General features: G+C 35.5%; 1 protein-coding gene and 1 long non-coding RNA gene across 2 annotated transcripts in view; one reads left to right on the top strand and one right to left on the bottom strand.

The window, feature by feature from the left end:
- LOC135080058 (neurogenic locus Notch protein) overlaps positions 1–26,710 on the top strand; it is a 169,619-nt gene that overhangs the window by 57,543 nt on the left and 85,366 nt on the right. Inside the window, exon 2 of the mRNA XM_063974738.1 lies at positions 3,908–3,986. Coding sequence (XP_063830808.1) covers positions 3,908–3,986 — 79 coding nt within the window. The remainder of the gene's footprint in view (positions 1–3,907; positions 3,987–26,710) is intronic.
- On the bottom strand, positions 5,596–6,248 carry LOC135080166 (uncharacterized). Its single transcript, XR_010258957.1, has 2 exons — positions 6,050–6,248; positions 5,596–5,874 (listed from the first exon to the last, which is right to left on the bottom strand). It is a non-coding gene; the product is annotated as an uncharacterized LOC135080166 (long non-coding RNA).

Here is a 26,710-nt window from a genome sequence, read left to right as displayed (position 1 = left end):
AGTTTGTTTACGATTTAACGGTTCAATTTGGTTTTTAAACAGTTTACTTAATTCCTGATTACCGAGTGTTTATTTGGTGGCTATTTAATTCTATGAATAAAATTTTGAGGTGACAAGAATTACGATGATCGATTGTCGATAGATGTTATCGATAAAAATACAGATTCATCATCAAAAAAATGTTATCGTTCGCAAATAAAGATGTTTGTACAACCCACGCGGAAGAGTAGGCGAATTTGTGTAAAATGTAAAAATAAGTTGTAATATTTTTATTAAAATAGATATCTGTCAGTAACGTTCCCACGGTCTGGAGATATAGTTATCGGGACGTTTCCGTAATGACTCAAAATGTATGATAATGTATCGAATTTAAAAATTTCAACACTGACATGTCCCGACTTGATCGTGTACTGTGCGTACTTGTTTTCGAGTGTAAATGCAGTTGTTACAGTGGCATATCAAGCTAAACGATGTAGTATCTTATTGTAGTTGTTATAAGTGCTCTTTTGAGACAAAAATTCATAGATAGTGACTGTATTACTCGACGAGATAGTATCTTAAGTCTCGTAAGTGTTATTTCTGTATTTATACGAACAGGTTGGGTAAAAATAGAAACATGTAATAACGGCTCGTAAGGGCATAATATTATCTGATGATATTTATTATCACTTTAACGAAGTCTTTTTTTTAATAATAGTTTCAAGAAGGAGCTAAACTTGCAATTAACCTAGTTCTTGTGTATCTTATCCTAAATATTAAAAAGGTAAGTTAGTTATTGTACGTCTTCTCTAATTGAAAAATTCAGATTGCAGGATGATACCGACTCGTTGGGCTAAAAAGTTATTTTTAAAAGACAAAGGAAATCTATTTCGATAAATAAATGAAAACGACGAAAACCACACACTGGCTGCGAGTTGGCGACAGAGTAAAAACAATGGCGACCTTATAAGGTGAGGGCACTGGAACGTCGGCTTTTTGCCAGTGCCCAGAACGGGTTTGACTCCGGGAAAAAATCGCGATGTGGTTCGATTCGCCCTTTACGAGATCCACCAAAAATGAGAATGCTGGCTGTTCCGGGCTAAGCATGACCGATTTTATCGATATCTTGAAACGTGTTTTTGGAGTTGATAATACGCAAAGCATTTTTGAATGCAGGTTCTTATTAAATACTTCTGGTATCCCGGTGATAGTGTTGTGAGCACTTTCATTTATATCCTGAGATAAGGATAGAGTTTAGAGCCGTATTAATGCACGTAATCAATATTTAACTAAATTATCTGTAATGTTATCACTATAATACTTAAGTCACGGCTTGTAAGATAATTAAGATTTAAGTATTTATTTAACTCATTCATTCGATGAAAGGTTTTTGGTATTATCGATAGGTTGATAACTTGAAAACAATACTTCCATCCTTATTTCGCGCTAACTTTGTAAAAAGTCACCTCATTACAATTTTAATGGTCTTGATACGGCATACAGTTTACACTTCCATTTGGAAACTGCAAAAGGTATCGGAAACAAGAAACTTATTGTTAAAGGCAGTGAAAACTTTTCTTTAATAAGGTGCTAAAATAGCCATAGTTTTATTTCCTTTAAGCATACTTAGTCGTGTGAAATTAGTGAGGACGTGGTTCCTCCCGCATGCTGTACAATTCTTCTGGGACATAATAAATATTTATGCCCCAATAAAACGGTTTTATGTATTTCTAACCACTTGTGAAGTCACTTTCCCTCAAGAGTTTAACTTCAAAACCATTCTCTTAGCGGTTTTCAGATCAGAAAACGCACATCAACCAAGTGATAAAGATACTTAATTCTATAAGGTTATAAAGATACTTAATTCTATAAGGTATAATACGTATCATTAAATAGTTAACACATAGTATAATTTAAAGGCCGGTTTCTGAATTTAGATTTTTTGCTTGAGAGTGCTTGTCTTCTAATCAAGCATGAACTTTGATATTAAATTCATTTTTGAGTACAAGATGAGCACGCTCAAGCTGGAAATCTCATTGGAAACCGGGGCTTTTACTCTAACAAGCTCGCGCTATCTCATCGTCACTTACCAAACTGTTCTATGGTTAAAAGTCTAGTTAATGTAATCAATTCCTTCACACGAAGATCATCTAAATATTCATAGGGACAGAACGGAGGATATTTATGTAAAAATGCCTTAACACCGTTATCAATGTTTACGCTTGTCAAATTCGTGTTCCCACGCGCTCCGTGCCGCAATATTTATTTTGACCAATGATATCTTATCACAATTTACATTTGCTAACGGATTCTGGTAACTCTTTTTCGAATTACTCTTTGATCTGGAGTTTGGCTGTTCTAAGATGTGGCTACCCTAATTCGGAGGCGTTAACAACACGAGTCAAATTCAAGAATGAATTTACAATGTGTAATTTTCTAATAAGGGCCTTAATTTACCTGTTTTATCTCTTATTTGGTCTAGTAGTTTTAGACTAGTTTATAGTCAAGGGTTGTTGATTCAAATTCCACTTGAAAGTTAATGTATTATTTTCCATTCATCTTTTGTACAAACTTTTAAAGGTGCTACCATGCTTGTATACTATCTGTTAGCTTCACTAATTCAACATCGTACAAATGACTGCTATCATCAAGCTGTTTATCAGCAATCAATCACTTATTATTGACCAACTTTAAGCCTAATATTTATATAAATTCAATACGCGGAAATAATTTTTAAAAATCGTTATACTTTCCCACCACAAGTGCTTACTTTCAGATTACTTGTAAGTGCTTTAAATAACTTATCGGCAGTACTTTAAAGTACGTTGTTAGTACTTTATTATTTGATTTTTGAATTTACAATTCGATGTTTCCGTCGCGTCGCCATTTGGGTGGTCTGATGCGGACAGATTGATATCGAGATGTGGCACTCGTTATTCAGACCAGCATTGATTGTATCGAGTACTGCCACACTTATCCATCTGCGTACTTATATCATTAACCTAATGTTTACCACTTTTAGGGGATTTGGATACTTACAACCTAGTAAATAGAGTTTTATCTTCATCATTATCAGGTGGTTTAGTCTCCATTGCAGTTGTAGGTATGCCCTTCTCTAATTTTCCAAAGACATAGAGAGACTGCTTGTTTTATTTGCATTTTTCTATGGTGGAAACCAATTCTAACGTATTTATTTCAAAAGTCTCTTCCAAGAGTAATATTAACCATGATAATTTTGCACTTCTCCACAATAGTATTAAAATCATCGGTACTCTATAATTCTTAGTACCTATTGCTTTAAATAAAGCCGAAATATACAGCTAGCATAATTTAAAAGATTTATCAAAGTTATTGTTAAGGCTTTTTTTATTATTTACAGATCGCCGAAGAGTGCGATTGGTATCGCTATCTGTTGTATTGTCGTATTTACTATCGCTCGATCTCAGTGCTTTTTGCTATATTCTTAAATACCACTTTGAGAAATATTCAGCTGGAGACGCTGGAGTCAGGGTTTTTTTAATGCAGTTATCAATGGTACCTATAGTTATTGTAGAATACCAAGTCACTGAGTAAAATTCTTTGATCACTTATAAAGAAAAAACGCCCCGTATTTTTATTCTAACCTGCAAGTTACTAAAATTTTTAAATTTAATCGATCACAGGTCAGTTGATTCTATTTTTAGTTGTTTCAGAATTAGTAGTGAATGAAATAAAGACTGAATAGGTCCCAATTAAATACCTTTAAGGTATGAGTGTCTGAAATTTTTACGTTCCTACTTACAAATTGAGTTCATAAACCCAGTCCCAGTTAGGTATGTAGCATTCCCAGTCGCCTGAAACCTGAAATAAATAGTTGTACATATTCTTCATTTCATATTTTTTGTTTCTTCTTTTATTCTTCTGTACTAACATGTGTTTCTTCTTCCAGGTTTCGTGTCCTGCTCACCATCGCCGTGCAAGCACGGCGGCACCTGCCTCTCCACCCCTCGAGGGGAATACTTCTGCAAGTAAGTGCTTCTCTTCTTCATACTTCTCAGAACGTCTTAATTAAGTTTTTCTTAGTTTAGTCTTAGCTTTAGTTTTTAAATGCATTCGTGTTTGTCAATACAGTTTTTTCAGTTGATTGAAATGTAATAACAGAATAAGTATCATTCGAACTGATAATAATATAATTAATTTAATTAATTCTTTTGTGAATTATTTTTCGTCTTTAGATATCTCTTTTTTTCACATATTAGAAGACGTATGCGTTTTAATTTTTTTAGTGCCTTAAATTGTGTCTAGAAATATTAATGTTTTTTTTTTATATAAAAACTAGACCCGCTATCTCATTCATTATCACCGTAATGTTCTTGATGTCATACAAGTAATGAATGAATTCAGTACCTATCTTTTTTGTCAACACGTTTTAACCATAATCCACAAAATATTAAGCCAGATTGTAGTGATCGTAAAAATATTAAAAGTTATCGATTTCATACCGCAAGCCATTTCGAGTGCACCATAATAATATGCAGGGAGACCGTTACGATCAATTATAGCCCCCTTCAGTGCCCTCATGTATCACTGGCATAGGGCGGGGTGTTTTATGATTTTGTTTTCACCGATAGTTATTTTTAAAGCATTTTTTGCACAAAATAATATTTGTTAGAATTTGTAAAAGTTCATTCATTAAAAATTTAAGCTCTTAAAAAGTTTAATAGTTCATTTAATTTGAACTAACGACGTCTTTTTTCAAAAACTGTTTTTTTTTCATAGTTGATGACAGCAACATGATGATATTATTATACGACAGAAAAAAATGATTTTTTATTGCAATCTTAGTGCATTTCATTGCAGATTTTTATAAATTTCTTCCGGTTGAGTAGGAGACTTATTTCAATAATTATTTTAACGCTTTTTACATCCTTATGGAAATTATTTTACACATTGTTAAAGCTCACCTTTTGAATTTATATCTATATAATATATAAAAGAAAGTCGTGTTAGTTACTCCACTTATAACTCAAGAACGGCTGAACCGATTCAGCTGAAAATTGTCAGGGAGGTAGTTTAGAGCCAGGAGAAGGACATAGGATACTTTTTATCCCGTTCGAAATAAAAAAAAAGTCTGCTTATTTATTGCCATTAAGGCGGAACAAAGTTCGCCGGGTCAGCTAGTAATTTCTATAACTGTACTAATTTCTTTTTGTACCACAATTTATTTATAATCACATGTCATATCAAAAAGTATCGAATGAACATCGATATCTCGAACCTTCAAATAAACAAGAATCGTCACTATCGGTGCCCATATCGCTACACTATGCGCGAGCGCACGCCTCTGAACAGATGCGCAAGCAACCCTTCGCAGTTGAGTGGGACCTTAATTGCATTGTTGTAATCGTAGTATCATATTTGGCAGTTGAGGTTCCGTATTCGCTGGGTGCGAAGTACTAGGTGGGGGGGACATAATCTATCGCAGCGCTCATGGTGGTCAAAAGTAGAAATAATGTAAGCTCTGTCATCAGATGTATCTGTCAATGGCAAAGCGATTCTACATAATACATTTTAATATCATTAATTAATCGCATGAAAAGGGTCCTACTGGGAACTTAAATAAAAGAGTGGACTGTATTTCGATAGGGCTGTTTTAATAGCCGTTTACAATTTGGAAATAACTAAACTATACAACGTGGTAGTACAAAAATGAGTCACAGTAGTTGTTGTGCACAGATGTGTGCCTTATGATGAGAGCGTGAATTATTGAACTCTGCCCTTGTTTTGTTCTTAATTCTTCTACATCTCGGACTTGTCCAGCCAATACCAACAACTTTCCTTTAAATACGGTTTGTGGTTGGAATTTGATATTGTAACTCTCACAAACCCGGTCTTCAAAACGATACTCATTTCGATCTGAAAACGATATTTAATTTATTACTAGCGATACAGAAACATTTAAATATATTTACTGTTATATAATGAAACCGTTAAAGTAGCTTTTTCTTTTTGTTTTACTGTAAAACTACAACTATAAATGAAGTAAACAAACCCTGACACAATCAAAATTAAACACACTTTTTGGACTTACCTCATTTGATTTGAATGACCAAAATGATTTCAAAACCTTTTTTCCACCCAAATCGTGGTATCACAACAATTTATTAGTTGAAAATATTTGTTATTTTTTCATTTCGATATTTTTTCACAAATATACGACCTAAATGTCAATGTGACAGAACCCACAAAGTTGTGGACGCTAGTTGGCGCTGTAATCGTGCACGGAGCCAATAAGTCATTATTATGATAACCATTTAATTAATAATATTTTTTAACACTTCTTGCTCGTATTAAAAAATAACTTGATAAAAGTGATGAGATATTGTTGTAATTTTCTGTGTTCTATTAATTAGTAGCTAACTAATTTGAGTTAAACTGCATACAAACAGAATATGTCCTGGATTAACAATGTACTCGTACCTACATAATTAAATTGCGTAATAGGTAATGATTAGTAGACACGAATATTCTAATTTTTAATCTAGCAATCAATCTAGCTTTCTTTCAATCACACTGTTTTCAAAAAAACTGTGTTAAAAATATTGTAAACACTGTGTAAAAAATATTGTAAAGACTTTTGTAAACACTATAGATATTTTTCTGACGATTATTTTGTAATCCAATATTCTAAGCTAGTCTCTAAACCTTAACTAGATCACTAAAGGGTTCTATCATAAGACCAAAACGCCCATAAAATTCTAGTTACCGCTTTTTACTTCTGGATTTTCAATTTTTTATTTATTTTTATGAGAAAATTAAGAATAATACAAATAATTAACCTTTTACTTTAATTTCTTTTAGTCTCGTAATTTCGATTAAGCTGTGCATTTTTTATCGCAGTGATATGTACATATCACACGTCGTTACTGACAATTGAGTGTGTGTTCAATTCGCATCATGTTATTCAGAATGACGTGAGGTTACGCAAAGTTCACTTTGCATTTTGAAGGTTAATGGACCAGAGATAAGATCTGTTAGTTGTCTGAATCAGAGCTTAGTTAAACTTTGATAATGTAATTTAATGGTTTAACTAAAATTACGTCTATAATTACTATAGACCTGGTGATTCTAGTGCATACCGAGCTAGTGCCTGAGGTTTGGGAGCGGCACTGACATTTATGACGCGGAAGCCATATACAAATCTGAAGCATCTCGATGAGGTTTGACATCTTCTCAAACACACCCTCTCGTGCCACTCCTATACCTCGCACTGACTCAGCTAAGAGCTAGGCCTATAATACTAGCATTTCCCCCTTTTAGAAGAATATTACCGACCATAGTCTAATTCGATTCTACAATGAAATAATGAACCCAATAACTCTTGATTATAACCTGTTTATACAAGAAAATTGCCTTTCTCCAATATGTCAGAGCCTCCGAGCTAAGGAGCCAACAATACCATAAGAGCCGCATCGTGTCCGCGGCGCCTTTGTTCGCTCTCATTAAACACACCCTGTATATGGCCACACCCTGTATATGGCAGGGCCTGATCTGGCTCGCCATTCGCCAAACTGCTTTCTGCAGCGAAAGATGGACTTACTTTGTAAATAAATGTTCCAGGGTAGTCACAAATTCAGTTTCACTCAAGTAATCTAATTACGGATTTATGTGACAAATATGGTAATATGGTAGGTACATACTTTTTTATTGGCAAGCAGTCAAACTTATACACCAATAGGGCTGTTATGTCCATTTGAATTATTTTTCTAACTGATCATCTAAATTTTTTTTTTATGTTAGGTATATGAATCCATCCATTCTGTATCATTTTAAGCAGCTCTCGAAGCGTTCTTTGCTATCGTGAATTTCAAATAAAACTGGCAATGGCACAGCAACCGTTAAAGTTACAACATTTTGAACCATATCACCTTTCATTAACGTCCAAGAACCATTCAAGAACTGCCAAATTGGTCTCCTCAAGCCTTTTTAAACTATAGCAAATATCATCTAATGCATTTCACTTGACAGGCCCGCGAGATGCGTGCGCGCATGACGTCACCGGAATCTGGGCCGCCCGCCTACTTCCATTAACAATAGTTCACCGACTCTGTCTGAGCTAGCGGTTCCCAAAGTGGCACTAGTTTACATTGTCAGAGTAGAGTAAAGAACCAAATCTGATACATATGGCGGATTGTTTTGGGGCTAGAAAAAAACAAATCTGAGACAAGGGTTGGCATTTACATTTTGAAATCGTTCTATTGCTAGCAGCAAGCTTTTGCCAAGTCGTCGAGGGTCTTTCCAAATTCTTAATAACCCCAAGACTTTAAGAATAGGAGTAAAAAGACATTCTCTGGGTAAGTCTGCATTTTCTGGTGATTTGTGATCAAAAGACAACGATTACTTTTAGCACAGGCGCCTCTACCTTTTTATCCCAAAATCAAACTTATTACAACCACTAGATAGAATAATGTTTGTACAATTGTTTGTCCCTAATAAAATAAAATAAAATAAAATAAAATAAAATAAAATAAAATAAAATAAAATAAAATAAAATAAAAAAATAAAATAAAAAAATAAAATAAAATGTTTACCTTGAGTTTACCTACTAGTCTGTACAAGAAACTAGACACTCGACAATCCAATTAAATATAAAATATACTTCTTGTTGGATGAGAACCAGTGATGGCTAAAAACTGAGGCATCTTATAGAGCAATTTTGCAAAAGATTATAAAACGATTGAGCAAGCAGATCAATAATAACTTTTTGATCGCAATCTCTCTGATCTTTAAAAATGTTGAGAGCCATTGGTTTCGTCTAGACCAATGGACATCTACCTTCCAATATGTACTTAGATGGAGATCTGACGTGACTGGTCTTTTTCTTTTTATTTTCTGTCTGTTCGATGGCGTGATTAGTTATATCATTTATGTCATCCACTTGGTTATTTTTTATTAGCTGGACTAACAAATTTTTATACTGCATCATCAGTTTTTCCGATTGCTTGCATCAATTCGAGATATAACTTTTGACTCCCAAATTCAAGATTGTGTATTTTGGAGTTTTAAGCCCATAAACTTCACTTTGAAGATTCCATAGAGACACTCGATCCTAAGTATTTGTGCTTCCATGCGCTTTAGCTTACAAACAAAAGCTATGACAGTTCAATCTAACATTGACAAGCAAAATGTGTCTTAAAAACCAGGTGATAAGATCAAAATTCAGATGTTTAATAAGCTGCGCTTGCGCACGTCTTGTTTGACAGGCCGTCACGTCCAGCGCTCGAGTTGTAAGTACGTTTATTGTTAGAAAGCATCGATTTGCAATAAACACGGAATGTTTTGAATAACAAATCGATTACGAATGTTTGCGATGGTGTCACGAAACAAGCATTCGTTGGGATCGGAACAGTCGATATGTTTATTTAGAGTCAGAGCGGCTAAAATTTGTATCAAGATAGTTGCTTAATTTTATAAAATTAAAGAAGGAAGATTCGATAACAATAAGGAGAGAACATCTCTGGCACTCTGCTAAGTTGAAATCATTTAGTGAAGTTTATACAACAAAAATCACTGATAAAGGATCTTAAGTCTTTACAGGTCAAGTTTGTACAATATAGTCTTAATGAACTTGTTGATACAACAAGCATTAAAGTAATCCCTAATACACGAGATGATGACACTATTCGTGTAGACAATATTTCGTATATTGACCTAAACGATTTAACGACTCATAAGCTTTGGAACTACAAACCAATCTACAAGGGTACATTTAGGAGGGTCATGCATCATCCTCACAGGATTAAAACTCTATAGGCGAATCTAAACTGACTCGTCGTTGTAAACAATTATAATTTGTAGAGGGGTCACCGACAATGGCCGCTTGTGCACGTGTGCCAGACATTATCTATACAAATTCAGAACACATTACGCCGAAGGTACCAATATTCGAACATTATGATCTTCCCCGTTCACCTTTCGTGTAGGGTTGCCGAGTTGAACGCGATAAAAAAAATCAGTTGGAATTTGCTGGGAATTGGAGAATATAGGATCGTTTAGCTCAGTGTTGTTCATTTACTGTGTCAATTTTTATTATGTTTCATTAATAATTTCTGTTTAAATTTTTCAAATGAAGAGAAATGACACGGTCTTGTGAATGAATTGTGTTAACTTATTCATGAACAAAAACTAACTCTTATTATTATTTAGAATTTCTTATTAATCCCAATCCCACCGGCAAATAAAATTCCAAGAATGTTGCCAAAAAATCACTTTGCGTCGATACCCATCTTCAGCTAATGATCAGCACACGTCAAACGACGTTGTTTGTTGATATAACGGATCACAAATTCACTAATATGCAAGAAACACAGAATATTAGCTTACCTCTGCTTTTTATAGCAGCCCTAATGCACACCCTTTCATTACGACGCGTCCATAGAACGTTCAGAGGCCCACAGATATCTCATAAACTTTTTGTGTCCAAGACAATGGCCTTCGCATTTTCAAAATCAATTCTCGGCCCCGACAAGCTATAGGACCCCGCCTACGGGACATAAAAGATTCCGAGATAAAAGAAAGTGATAATGGATCTCTTCGGGAACGTTTTGAGAAATTTATCGAGATTCGAGACTCTGGGAATTGATGGTAGTCTTTAATTTTGCACTAAGTATTTTCCTACAGTCCTAGCGGTGAACTCAGTCAGTACCTGAGGTATGGGTGCGGCACGTTAGGGTATTTTTGAGAAGTCAAACGTCAACGAGTCTTCAGATTTCTTTCAGATTTGTGTGCTCTGTCATGTCATTATGTCAATTTCACGCTTCCCGTGCCGCTCTCATACAACAGGTACTGACTGACTTAGCGCTAGAACTATAAATTAAACTCTGTCTATAACATCACTGTTCATTAGGTTGTCTAGTCTTGCAAAACGGATTAATGTCAAAAGCTCTTGCAAAATCAAAACTACGGTTACATTACGGTATTCTTCTTCAAAATCGGAAACAATTACAACGATGACTGATACAGTATCTGCTGCCAATTAATGTCCTGAACCAAAGCTTTCATCGTTAAAAACGTGTTTAACTTCACAATCATGGGAACGATGATGAATATCCAATTTATTATTAACTTCAGAAATTTCTACTTTCCCATAGATTTTGATCTAATTAGGTGTTCTGTTTAGTTATGAGCTTATTCAATTGTCGTAAAGTCGGGTTTGAATGGGTTTCTGTTATTTAAACCTTTGGCCTGTTCTTTCTTAGTTCTCGGCTTTTATTGTTCGGTGCCATGGTTTATGGTCGCAGTCAGAAGTCAATAATTTGGATCTATAGATCTTTGACGAACTCCTCGTACTTACTCGGGAAAGCGCATTAAAGGCTTCTTAATATTACTGGTCATACTTCCGCGTTTTAAATCATGGTAATATTATTATGATTAGTCTCGTCGTATTGTAAATGATTTATTAACAAGTTCGTTTTGTCAATTTCATGATTTTATGTTATTTATTGTGTAGGATATTCCAAATATGGCAATGCTTAAAATATTCTTAAATTGTGGAGGAAAAAAATTCGTAATTATTTTACGTGGAAAAAAATTAACAAATAACAAAGCCAAAGGCGGCATTTTACCGAAATATCACAGCGTCATTACACTTCGTATGGAATTCAATAAAAATGAAACAATTTCACACAAGAACCGACTGCCCTGTAGCATACCAGAAACTCCAGTTGTTGATTTTGAACTTTATTTAAAGTAGTTTAAAGTAGACTTTGCTTTGTGGAGTATTGTCGCTGACTCTAACTTAGGGTTCCAAGAAAGAACAGGATTGAACCCGCGACCTGCGCACACGTCGCTCACGAAAACATTTGTACCGGGTTGTGATGAAACGTGCTCGCTGATGACTAATGTACGGCAATAAATGGTAGTAGAACGGTTATTGTGGCTAAAGTTTGCTAGATTGAGATTGATATGGGTTTTATCATACTGATTGTTAGGGCTATGCAAAAGCATGTTGAGAAAGATGCTATTTGTTATTTTATTCATCATACTGCATCTTTGTTGTTGAATAAAGCAGAGCGTTAAATTTTCGGACGATTGGCGTACATACCTACTTATAATGCCACAAACAAAGCCAAAACTTTTTGTGCATTAAAAGTAAAACCATGTAGATGGAAAACACATCACGCGTATACGTGTATTACCAAACATGACAGCACATACGTTTTATGCGTTAAACGTAGTTAATAAATGTGACGACGTAAGTGCGGTTATAGCGGCGAGTTCACACGATGTTGCGTAAACTTAGCCAGAACACAAATCTGTAGCAAGGACAGTTGCGTCATTGTTTTATGAATGCAAAACGCCATTAGTTTTTCGGCTGACATGACTGTTTGTTTTAATTTGTACGTGTCAGGCGTCTGGAGGTTTTTATTGACTGGTCCCGTTATGGGTTAAGCTTTTAGGTCACGTCTTGTTATGAGTTCAATTTCTTGGGAATTCTGATAACTATTGTTTTTTCTTTTCCATTGGTCACTATTTTTGTCCTGGGTAATAAATACCTCTTTATCTATATTACTATTAACATCAGGTAGGACATCTATTGCTACTGGGATCTTCAAGATTTTTACTTCATAATCAATTTGAATGTTACTTTTACTTCAAATAATTTCGGTCCCACAAAAGGGAATCCTACAATTAGATATCCACTTACGGCGCACTTGTCCATTAACAAAATGATTCCAAAGGAGTCCGGTAGCAAGAAGTGCATTAGTCCATAAGCTGCCTTGTTACGCCACTTTTTCTGTGTTTGACTTACTTCAGGGAAGATAATAGAGGCGACTTCCGAGTCTCGATGACTCGGCGCCGACCGTGAGAAATAAAATTATAGTTTTGGGAATTGTTCTCGGTTGCATCACAGATCTAAATGTTAATATGAATTCGGTAAAAAAGTTTTGTATGAACGGTAACAATAATGTAGTACATAACGTGTAAAAATTACTTATATCCGTTGATTCTTTATTTTTTGTAAAATGTTTATCATTAAGCGTGGTATTCCTATCTAATAACATAATTTATTTTACTCCACCCTTTGGATTTAAGCCCACGATATGTTCATTAATTTTGTGCTAATTAAAAAGCTCTATAAAACCAATCTAGATATTTCACTAGATACATTCAATGCATGCAACCAGGTTTTTCTTAGACCTAGTATCCTCCAGTCACAGATTGCATCTAAATGTAGCGGCGGTGGCCTGTATGTATCACGCGGCTGTTTTTTGTCATTAAACTATGATATTTTTTCCCAACAAGTACAGAACCGGTTACGCGGTACTCTGTCACGCAATAAAATTCACAGGGTATGTTCATAGTTCATACTGCACTGCTACCTACAGTTTGAAACTTTAAAAATCTCCGTTACTTTTTAAAATGAGATATTGTTTTAAACTTTTTGGTCACTAACATTAGCGCCATAATAACGGAGTAACGGAGCTACTGAGTACTCCGCTTGCAACAGTGCCAAAATATCCGAGGATATAATAAAAAGGTACATGGTTGCAATCCCGTAAATAATAAAAAAATATTTTAATTTTTGAGTTCCCAATATAAGAACGAGGATTTACTGTGGACGTCTTGTGGCTGAAATGATGATGATAATGATGACATTGTCCTGAGCACCATTTTCTCCAACATTGTGAAGTCAATCAACAAAATAAAGAGATAAATCCACATAACCGGTGTTGCAGTCAAATACTAGTTATTAATATCAGTCAGGGTCAGAGGCTTATCACAGGTACAAAATACTTAATCTCTTGGCTTCTTCACATACTAACCGGATTGGAGATTTGCCCCGCGCGCCGTCGTCTGAAGTGCATCGAAATGCATGTGACGGTAATCAGCCTTTAAGCCGGTCGTAACGAGGTTTTGTTTTAATTTTTTATGTCCTTTTTATACCTCCATTAATCATTCTTTGGGTATGCTTTTGAATTTTTTGTTGGATCAGTGTCTATCTTGATGATATCTTCACATCTTAATAATACATAAACGAACATAATTACCAGTTTTCCATGAATCTACCTGCAGGCTAGCTTTACTTCTATTTTGATTTTACATAAACTTTAATCTTAAATATTATTCTTACCAAAGTTATTGAGTGAATTCTCTGTATTTGTTGTAATTGGCTTTGGGCATTGGCTTTATAAAACTGTTTAATTTTTGTGGTTTTCTGCGTGTGGCCATTAAGTACAATGTTGCTGTTTCGTTCACTTGATTCCGTGTAATGTATTTTTTTCTTACCAGATGTTGTATAACAACGATTATAGCAACACTACGTGTAGCGATATAAATGTTAAAAATTTATTCGACTATGCCCTTTATTTTTATGGACGTAGGAAGTAAAATCACGTGATCTTGCGGTCATACCAGACACATTACGTGCTGGTAGTAGCTGCATGAAAACGATTAAGAGCTTTTTTGATGTTTTTGGTATAATACTGCATTTAAAAATAAGTTTATCAACTCCCTTGCTTATTGGTTCACCACACAGTTTGCAATTTAAAAGAGATTGGTTTTCCACGTTGTCAGTTTTTTGGACACATTATTCAATAGCTTAGGGCTTTGTTTTCAGCGGATCAAAAGTTAGTATTTTCTCTATCTTATCTTTACCTTTCTTTATCTTTTCCATCTTTTTCCTCCAGCTTGTGACTAAAATTTGGCGGGATTAAATCAGTGCCTACCGTCGGCCACCGACATTTATAACCGAATGCCACCAGCCGGGCTGTAATGGTTGGCCATTTAAAGAAATTATGCTAATTTATCTCGTTAAAAACTGTTTACGGAATTCTTTTGAGTCCGAGACTCTATTAGTTTGGATGAGTCGATTATTGGTTGAGGAACAACTGATTTGGTGGGATAGTCAAGTGTAATGGGACATTGTTGTTTATGGGACATATTTAATTTGGTTTATTGTAACTAAACCAATTGGATTAGAACTTAAAAATTGACATGGAAAAGTTATAGAGCATATTATTATATATATATTGGGGAAATTCCTGTCTATCAATGAAATTGCTCAGTGATTACATGATTTTGTTAGATCACGGTTGCCAGTGCGTCGTTCTTTACCGGCTGCTGTTCTACTTACGGACAAAGCGAACACGAAAACGATATTGACAACGAATGTAGCATAGTCTAGCTAGACTACTAGAGACATTAGTAGGTAATGATTCAGTATATTTAATACTGTTTTCTAAGTTAATGGCGATATTAATAAGGAAAATAAAGTTCTCCCACAAATAAGTTGCAAATCTTTTGACTGTTGCATTTAGCAAACTTGGATCTTCCAAAGCCATAAAACACCAAAACCATAAATAAACGTGGACAATAAAGCCGCTCGTGGCAGCGTGCGTGGACGGCGAATTCTGCCATTATACGAACCGGTCTGTTTGGACACTGAGACAATGGGCGCGCGCGCAGGTTCCGGTACGATGTAACGTATTGTTGGGGGCATAGGTATTGATGGGTGATAGGATTTAGCTGTACGTATGTCTAGCGAGGATTATAGAACTGATATAGGTATTATGGAAGAAAAAATTGATTTTGCTGCTGCGAAAGAAACTCAGTATCTCGCGCGAGTCGTATACATATACTATGTGACGTTTGTTCAGCTCAAAAAGATTTTATTTATCATTTCCAAACGCTTGTACGTTTTATTATAACCAACATTAGATATTATTGATTCGTTCTTCATTACAAACTTCATACTCAACTTCACCCAATTTTCGAGGCAAAATCTTAAGCTCAATAAAACACAGCCAAAACACATTATAATGGGTTTGCGATCTTAATAATTATGAGTCCATTGTGATTCTTATGAATAGTTATATTAATAACTTTGTAGATGGTTAAGCTATTCATATTCAATACATTATAGGAAATATCGCTGCTCGCTATAATCTATTGTAAGGTTACTCTGAATCCCTTGGTATGTAAGTGTCCGTTACCTAGAACTTCCTCGTAAGGGCGTATTGATATATGCAAATGAGATTAATTAAAGCACAAGCATTGTTTCAATGCAGGTGCACGTTCACCGAAGCTAGGATCAGTAGGTTTAGATATGCGTTCATTTTGCCAAAGTTCTTATTATGTAGAGTCTGATTGAAGGTAATGACGGTTCCTTTCAGTCAAATAACGTCCACTGCTGGACAAAGGGACAAAGGTCTCCCCCAAGGATTTCTACAACGACCCAGATCGATCAGAGATAACGGGAAATCTGAAGAAAAACTAAAGATTACAAGATTTTTTGAAAAATGTTCCTGATTTCTGATGCGATACGTATAGGTTCTCGAATAAGATACTACGTTTTATCCTTAGCCAATTTTCCATCAAAACAATCAAGCCATTTTAAGCCTACTGCAAGTTGTAGAGCCTTCAATCGCCATTAGATCCTGTGCTAAAAGCCCATACAAATTCTCCGTATCACCATCTTCCGAGCTTACTGAAACTGAACCAGTTGTAGTGCACGCTTCCTTACAACTCCAATGAATAATAATAAGGTGAGTTATTGGGCCTTAGATTGTGCAATAAATTACGAGATACAATCTATGCGCTTGAGTTTAATTGTGCCTACTCCATTCATTAATCGAGCTTGAAATTTTATTGTGCGCTCTTTTGTTTGTTGTACGATTTTGAACGCATAAATCTGGGGATTATCAGATTTTTCTTCGATTTCTGTATGTTTTACGACTTACGCCTCTGGGCCTAGAAATTATTCTGCACCACTGTATTCTTAGTAATGCATGTAATTATTTAAACAAGTACCTATCTGCGTCAAATGTTTATGTATTTACTATACTTTCATTTAATTCTTTTTCATTCGTTTCAAGTTCATTTTCTTCGAGAATTGCATCAAAAGATAGCAGCAGATACTCCACAACCATTTGCTACATTATTTCTAAAGTCCAATATATTAACACAACTTAACCTTCCATCTGTTACTAATTCACTATCAGTTTAAATCCTCGTCGACACATCATTAAATCCATCTAACGTGACGTATTCAGCTATACTTTAACTTCAATCGGCCCACACGCATTCAGAAAAGCTTTTACATCTTATCGGGAATTGCTCGTTTCTGTCACAATTAACTTAACTTGGATTGGCTTGCTTCGATTATATTTTTAACATGGACCGATGTTTGTAACTTATAGCATTACTACTAATAATTGTGTGGGCTGTAACTATCCTGGTGTCAAATTTTATGAGCTGCTGTCATATACGCTTACGTCATTGATGGCTTGACATTCTTTTGTAGTTTTGGTAATAGTGCCATTTGAAATGCTTTTGTTATTATATTGATCAGAAATTTCACTGCCATCATCACAATTATTTACGATTTTGAATTCTACGTGTCTGTGTAAATCATCTTCCTTATCATTCATACGTTCATAATCTACAATTTCAAACACCTTATGATTAATGTGATAATTTTCTTCAAAAATATGTGTAGAATATTCAAATTGGTGGTTAAGTTTGCGCCATTACTCATAAAAACCAGTGTTTTGACAGCTACATCCATAAATCGATGGAAAACGTATGTGAGGCGATGCCCAGCAATTTACGAGATCTGACCAAAACCATACGCATAGTGGATGTATATTACCATTTTCTCATAACATAAGTTAGGGACACGTGTGATTGGAGAAATAAAGTTTTAAATATATTATGGCGATTTCGAAGCAGTTGCTATTTGAAAAAAGTTATTTACATAATCTCATCCAATTTGTTCTACTACTGCTTCATTCTATCGTTGCCAGAAAAAACAGCATTTCTCACAATCTCTACGCATTTTATTACGCACTTTTTCTTCTCTAACAGGGTGAAGTTTATTATTTTAGAAGTACAAAAGTAATCATTCAATTTGCCACAGTCAAGTTGGATCATCTTACATTATTTGTTTACTTTATAAAAAAATGGGCATCATCATGTATTTTCACATTGAGGTATAAAATATACCGTTACGGAAAATTTAACTTAAAAGAGTGGAAAATAGCATACTTAGCAGTTAGAATTGCTTGCGGTACTATAAGTTCTACTATAAAAGCGTCTGTCGATTAATGATATCGACTTTTCGGATATAAAAACCTTTTTACATTAACATAATGTGCTTAAAATATAAGAAGCTGTGATTCACAATAGAATTTGCAGATGCATTCTTCGTTCCAAGTTTTTTGGGCTCGTGCAGCCATTTTTTGTTGGTCTATCTTATCTTTGTTTTGTGATCAAATAAAATTGTGCAGGAGTTTTATAATGTTTTTATTTACAATTCTCTATTTAATTTTTATGCTGCGCAGTTTCTTGAGTTTTAACCCTAAATTCCTAAAATTTCCTTCATAGAAACAATGAACTCGCAAACTAATGCTGTGCGTTACTAAATCAGAAGCAAGATAGTATCTTAGAACATGGTCCTGAGTCCCTCCGCGGAATCTAAGGCATAACAGCCGTAGAGCGGCAGTACGTTCCCTTGTCCTTTGGCTTATAAACTAGGGCTACCACAGCACTTGAGCCATTTATATTATCTCTGAGATTGAATTTCGAGGCTCAGAGTTATATTTGCAAGATCGGTAGCGTAATGGTGGAATTCTGTGTCACATGTGTCATCTGTATACCTACCTATTCTGTATACCTATCTTGTTATTAATCCGTTTTGGAGACAACATGTCAATCGCATCGTAATGTAATTGGACATTATGCACTTTTTCATTAATGAACTGAAATCTGTGTTCAGATCCTGTTGCTTTATTTGCTTAACTTATTGTTCTTTACCTTTTTTTAAAGTCCTCTAGTTCCTACAAATATCGTAATTGAAGCTTCTTTTACAACTCTAACCACTCCTTTTAGACAACCCTAAACTAGAGTTAGTCTACGTTCGTTTATTCAATTAACGTTGTTAATGAGTCCGAAGATTGCGCAAAACGATGTTACGTCGCTTCCCTTGTTTGTTTTGTCTGTTCGTCATCGTCACCATGGGACAGTTCATTAGATTAATGGCTTAGTAGTTTAGTTAGATGACAGATATTTAGATTATAAATTGTCCTACCATTTTTTTAAAATAAACTTGCCCTACACATTCATGACGTTGTGGAATGAGCCTTACTTATTAAATTTAATGTCTAAAACTAATATTTATAATTTAAGAAATTGTGTTTGTTGTGAAACTATGTTATACTTATTTATTTTTTATTGCCAATCAGATGGTATAATTTACTAAAGCCAATGCTTTTTATGAAACATATCAGTGCGAACGATTCAAATGTAAATCATACTCAGTTTATCTTTAAACCTTACCATCACTTAGTCCCAAACTAACTGGAACTTATACGGAGTTTAGATACCTAAATAGATGTAAATCTATTCCACTTTAAGGCAAGTATGCATTCTTGAGTAAAATATTTCCTCCCAAGATTCGACCGTAGTTTTTTGGGTGCGGAACTGCGGAACAACCATGAGGCTGTCAATATGGATATTAATCCACTAAAGAGATGCAAAATCAGTTTTATTTGTTCAATTCAATTATAATGTACCTAGAGTTCTAGACATTAATAGTAGTGATACAGACAGACGTTTATTTTTAGATGCAGACAAAAGTGTAACTTTGACCTTACGCCCGAAAGTGTTTGTTCGGTCAAGCGGGTCAACTCCTACGCAAGAAATTGACCTCGAACGACAATACCGCAAGAAACGGGAAGAAATGACGGTATATTTTACCATCTTGATGGTTTAAGTAGAATGCATGCATAAAATATAAATTTATACATACATAAAACCCTAAAGTTTATCTTATATTTTGGGATCTTATTTAGGTCAAAGTCCAAAATCATTGTTTACAGACTAAGGTCAAAATAATATACTCAAAAAATAAAATTAAGTCTTTTCGGAGGTAGATACATTTTCCTTTCAGTAAAATGAGAGGTTTTCTTCTATGGACTTATTGCAAAACAAATTCTCACGTAAAAAGTCGTACTCGTAGCGTAGGCAATCCTAGTTAAAAATAAAGGTATGAAAGCCACACATAAACATGCAAATAAATGTAAGTTTGTATAAACATTCTAATACAAATTCAAGTCGCGTAGTCACCGAGCTTTGTATAGATTAGCCAAAAGGTTAGGCAAAATTGACCATCTACATACGCTCAATTGGCAGAGTGTTGTAAGCCTTTAGAACGGCTAACGACAGTAGTATAGTGATATTATTCGGTTTCCCTTTCAGTGCTCTTGTTTTGACTTTGTTTTAATCTGAACATGCCTTATTCATGAGTTGGACATGTTCTCATTTCAAAACTAATTTCTCATCAGTGAAGATTTGAGGCAAGTTTAATTTGGGTACGCTGAATATGTTTTACTTTTAAATGGCGTTTTGATGTCCAATTTTGTGTTGCTTTTTATTTGTCCTCCGGCTATTTATTGTATCTCAATTACTTAAGTCTGTCGCCATGACCACAATGTTAACAGCATCGTTGTGTTTCGGAAGTAAGATAGCCAGTTCCTCTGTGGTTGAAGATTCTGAGTGAAGCTTGTTTTTATTTTCGGCCTGATCACCCTTTCCATCAGGTGAGAGATACAGGAGCTTCCTCGCTGTGGATGATAAACGTGTTTTCTTGTTTTTCAAGATTATTTTAGCGCCAATATTTATTTATAGCGCAAATCATGTCTCTCGGTTCATCATCAAGCACAATATTAATTAACTAAATATCGTGTGACACAAACAAGTGGCTACCGATGATCAAGCTCCGAGAAAGATCACGCTCACTAATTGGTTTTTAATGATCTCTCGTCTAAATCGCATTGATTAAGAGGTCGATCACTCTTGATAATATTTACATAAAAATACCACATAATCCCCATTTAATGATGGTGACCATTTTATTGTTCTAATGGACAACATTGCCGGCGTCTTTAGGAATGTAAAATTTGAGATTTATGGAAAAATTTGGGTGAAATTGGATGGAATAAATTACTATTTTATGTGCGCGGATAAAGATCGTCTACTGATTCTAGTCTCATGCTTTTATGTTTAGTATGAGGTCATGTTTTAAAATACATACTATTGGAAGGTATTTGGAGATATTTTCCAAGAGGTAAAGAATAGTTTTGAGCCTCAGAAAATGACAGTTTTTTACCAAAATCTTTTTCTACCTACGATAGTCCCTAGATTGAGTTTTCTTCCGAAAAGCGGCAATCTCCAAAAGAAGTAACAAAACGGGACTTTTCCCACCTCGCGTTCCCACCACTGGAACTCCTGTGCAGCCAGGATCTAACAGATTTACCGCCAATAAAAACCCAACATGAAGGTCAAGTTAGTTTCAAAGAAGTAACTAGCAAACTATGAATTCTACAGAAAGTTTTCTCTCATCAAGTCAGCGAGCGCTCCCATCACAGGACCCCGCCCTAATGAACTGGACCCCCGTAAAAGGAGTTCGTTTGTATTGTGCCCGCAATCCGCTTAAGATATCTGTATCACATCGTATTGTAGCTAACGATCGGTTCTAACCGACTCGTTACATTTTAATGTGACGACGATATTTCTTGTATTGTAATATTCTGATGAATGAGGGATTAGATTCGAGCTTGGAGCTATTTCCGGAACAATTTATTGCGAATATTCCGTTACATCTAGAATCTCACAAGGTGGACCGATGACATCATAAAGGTAGCAGGGAAGCGCTGGACGCAGGCCGCTACCAATCGATCAACATGGAGAGCATTGGGGGAGGCCTATGTTCAGCAGTGGACGTCCTATGGCTGAAATGATGATGATGATGATCTAGAATCTGGATTACTTCAACTTGCAGCGTCAGCACATTGCGCAGGGGATCATAATCAAATATAATTTTGATTTAAATGAAACAATAAAGAAATTACTACATAAACTGTAGTAGGCATTACACACTAACGTTTGTGGAGGATGATATTTTGGAACATGTTACTGGAAATATGAGTTACAAAAAGCCGGTTAATCTCAAATCTCAGGACTAAGACGTATTCCATGGAAACGATGTGATCTTTAACCGTGAAACATTTACCTTTGTCTCGACGTTTGCTATCGCGTTACCAAATCTTGATGACAATGTGGGTAATAAAGAACTTGTGCGATGAGCCTCATGTGAACGTGAGGATGTGGCCTTTAACCCTTGGAGAGGTGAGTGGACAGAAATGTCGTTGGGTCTGATGGACCCGTAAACACGCTCGCCGCACATTTTGATAACTTGCTTTTTTCATTATTGTTATTTCGTCTTAAAGCTACGTCTAAATCACGAATTTGTTAATAGTTTTTGATCTATTAATAGCTGGCTAATATGTCAGTAATACAGCAATTAACTCTTCAGTCTGTATTTCATCCAATGTAATTATCTTTCACTTTTGTATTGTTGTGCAATCAGCAGAGTTAAGAACGCTATCAATTATGAGAATGAACCCAACACCACATACATCTAAAAATGTCACAGGAATGGAAGAAGTTTGGTTATTCATACGTGAAACTACACCTACAGCCGCCATATCTCAATGCCCTAAGATCTTTTGTACAGTCAGCAATGAGCTATCAAATGAGAGGGTCGAATGGACCCAACACCACGCATAAATTTGACAAGTCCTAGGAATGAAAGAAGTTCGGTTGTTCATACGTGAAACTACACCTGCGCCTGGGCATATCTCGATGCCGTGAAGCACGTCTGTTCGACCGCCATGCTTTATCTGCGACGTCTTAATGACCCGGTAACTGTAAGACCACATGAGCACGAAGGGTTAACTAGAACATGAGTTTTGAATGCAGGAATATTTTACATTTGACAAATGGTATACTCGTAGCTTAGTTAATTATGGCTTATGTTCAAATGTGTGTTTGACCCTTTCAAGCCACCTATGTGTACGTAAGTACTAGAAATAATCTTAGACTTCCTAAAGAGGACAATAGAAAATTAACAGGTATAAAATTTTGCAAGTAAAGAGAGACTATTTTGTCAACTTTTTTCGATGTCTTTATTATAAAACCAAGCTCGAAGCGATCGTTAAAAAATGTAAAACGCTCGACACTGCATCGCTCGCTAATGGCCCACTCGAACTTCTCTAACAATACTCGTTACGAAATGATAGATCGATACATTTAATCACTCATTCATGCCATTGGTAAATCAGAGTTTATTCTAACATGTCTGCCACCCACCAAACGTGCATGTTCGGAGAGCTATTCTGAACGGACGCGTAACACGAGCTATCAATCTAAAGGCGGTTACAACACGAATGCTAACTATCAATTATCCCTCTAATGAAATAATAGCAGCTAGATCTCACGACTCAACGGTATGTTCGGGAGAGGCAGCGTGGCCTGTTAATATCGAACATTTGCTTGGTGGAACCCCTCTAAATGCCTGAGCTAAAATGCTATTAGTTAACTCATTACAAGCTTCAATGATGAAAATATCCAATTAACAAATATATCACCATAACATAAATGATAATAGATAACCGTAATAGATCGTCTTAATTAAGTCCATAATGTCATCACTGTAATGATTTGTCTTCTCAGCTATTATTACATCGTAATTAGTATACCGGAGCCATACATCAAATCTTTCAAAATTATCTCCTATCGAAAAGGTTGCTACATCTAATGACGTCCGAAAACCATTAATTAAGCGGCTGAATAGAAAATTTTAGAGCGCACTCCGTTATGATGACAGTTCATCAATTTGCGACTGGTCTGGAATATGGTTGGAACAGTATTGTTCAGTGTTTCCATTATGCATCCTAATTGCCTCGCCTTGTTTACCTACTTTCCCTCCCGCTCAATCACGCAATACGCACAAGAAAGCATTACCAGCAGAACAATGGTGTGTCATATTTGTATTTGCGTGTTATAAACTCGCATGCGATCTACTTCCAGTTTCATTTCATTGGGTAACACTTGATTACGCGACAGTAATTCAGGTTTATCATCATCAGTGTCTTCTTTGTCAATTTCTTGTACGACTAATCCAAATCCACTCTCTTCTTCAACTTTTGACCTTTGATAGACACCTAATCTTGTAGCATTTCGTCATTTGTCAGTCATCGTATCAAAGCGGCGCTATTTACATAAATATCATGACTGGTCAGAAGTCAGTGACCTCGAATTTCACGGCAATATTGGTTTACATAACGCAGCACTCTGATTTGTTTAAAACGTTTTCGGTATTTTGAATTATATGGTCGTTTTTTAAAACCGTCAGCTCAAGACGTGACCATTCCAGATTCCTTGGGGCAGTGGCTTCTGACAAAAAACAAACTCATTTAGGATTCGATTAGAAGTCCGACCATAACCGACCGTCTCATACTCTGTTTACTCAGCATCATCGTTTATTTACGCACGATCTGTAAAATCCGTGATTATTTATCGTTACAGTACCACCAAAAATACGCTTTGTATTTTAGGAGGTGTGTTGCATTGAACTATGTATAAAAATATTTTGATTGTAAAATTCTAGTCAACATTCGCTTGTGTTTGAGATTTACTAGATACATAGAAAGGTAATAAAAATACATTGTTCTCAGCGGAACGCTTCGATTCGTCATGGACTGCTTCAATTAAAATTCTGCGTGCACGCATTGCGTCCGCGTTTTAGTCTCTGTCAGCGATTAATCAGAGTGATTTAACCAGACAATCCACTGTAATAATTTACAATAGCAATCACTCGGGCCGAAGTACTATAATTTCCAATTAGCTGGTCGACGTTAGTCCTTCGGGATTGTACGTCAAAGCGGACAATAGTGAAAGAGTCGACGACACAAAAAGGCCGGGATTTAGTGCGTTGTAAACAACATTGTTGTCAAAATACGCGGCCCCGAAGCTCTTTATGGCCCTTAGAAGGTCCGTGGGTGTACGGGAGATATTTGCATAGGACCCATAAAGTTAACTTTTAATGGTGAACGCATTTATTTTCTCGGAGCACCATCCGACGTGGATCGGACTTGCTATCAGATAAAATTTCATTACTGCGTGCGTGAGCACTACTTTATTACTTGGTTTATTAAACATAAATTATCAATTAATAATTTGAATTCAATGTTTCTAAACATTTAAATTGTCTCTAAACGAAGTCTTCAATATAGAGTTAAGTAATAGGGGAAAAAGGAGACCAAAACAATTGCTGAGACGACCAGACCATTAACGAATAGTAAATGAAACTGTCTTCAATTATCATACGGAGGAAATAAAAGAACGCTGTCACGTTAATAGTAGAATCTAACAAATATATGACGTGACATTTAGTAGTACTTAACGTAAGTGTCCGTAAATAGGCGGGCCAGTTAAAACGCGTGCAGCTGTTAAATAAACCCAATTAGAGTATGTGGCCCGTTAAATGGAAAGTTGGGAAATACTTACCAGGTCCACTTAAGAGATTTTGTCTCCCATTCGAAGAACCTAGAGTAAATTCTAGACTTAAATATGCAAATCAAAACAATTGCAAAGATACAGTCGTATAATCAGCAAACGTTATGATCGCCAGACAGGTTTTCGACTTGCCGTCTGAACTCGAAACCCCTGATCCCGTCGGCGGTCACATAAACTCTCACATAAACGCAGTAACATATTGTTCAGAGATCTCAATGGTTTTCAACCCGTTATTACGGGTAATGCCTTAACATGAGCCGAGAGCCCGCCACGCCCAGACTTGATCGATGGCAGAGGCGGTTCAACGTCGGAACACCGAAACTTAATAAGTAACGAAATGATGGATTTGAGAATAGAGTTAATGTTTCAGATGGCACACTTTCTCTTTAAAGGGATAATGACATTATTTCCACAATCAAACTAGCCTCAAAATTAGTAGATAAAAGTCATTGTGGTCTTAATAATGGTCATCTCAGAACTCTACATATTGTAGATTCTAATTAGAGATAAGTACGAGTACGCATAAAACATGATAATATCACTTATTTATTTATTTATAGCAGGAAGATTAAATCACCAATGAAAGTGCTTTCTCAAGCAGGATTAGTATCGCTGTGAATGTAAATTGTATCACGACTTCCTCCCAAGAGTTCGATGCTGTTATTTTTTACAGCGCTACTCCGAAAACAGTCTTCACAGTTGACACCGTACAACGGATGTCATCGTTTGACCAAATAACGTCGGAGTTAAGCGAAACGTTACCTTAATCCAAAACAAATACAATCCACATCGACTTAACGATTAGTAATAAAGATTCGAGTCCAAACATTATCCTATTAAATCGTACAGCTATTATATTAAGGTTCAATCTTGAGGTGGTATTGCAGGTTCCATTTGAAATCGATTTACCCAGCGGATTGTTACTAAGTAAACACTTGGAGATGAAGTTTCGAATCGATTTCGATGAATGTTTATTTTATAAAATTCTTCATGCTTTTTTGAGCAGGTTCATCGAAGTCCATTGATCAGGTCGTCTCGACGGATCTCGGAATTGACATTGAGTATTATGTCAAGAGCGGCAAGATTTTGTATGTTCATGTTTATTATTATTTGCATTATTATCATTAGTGGTGTTTCCATAATAATAATAATGATTAATTTACACCAGTTCATGAAGCAATGCATCTTTCTCAATATAATGTTATTTTATAGCATTATAAAGATCAATTTCATTAACTCTCATTAAATTTCGGAAAATGCAAACCCTTCAAGTTTATTGGATGCTCTACAGTTACTTACTTTATAAAAAGACATGATCGTAAACTTAAATTTA

Source organism: Ostrinia nubilalis, chromosome 2, assembly GCF_963855985.1.
Source record: "Ostrinia nubilalis chromosome 2, ilOstNubi1.1, whole genome shotgun sequence".
Taxonomy (NCBI): domain Eukaryota; kingdom Metazoa; phylum Arthropoda; class Insecta; order Lepidoptera; family Crambidae; genus Ostrinia; species Ostrinia nubilalis.
This window is presented reverse-complemented; position numbering and strand designations above follow the sequence as displayed.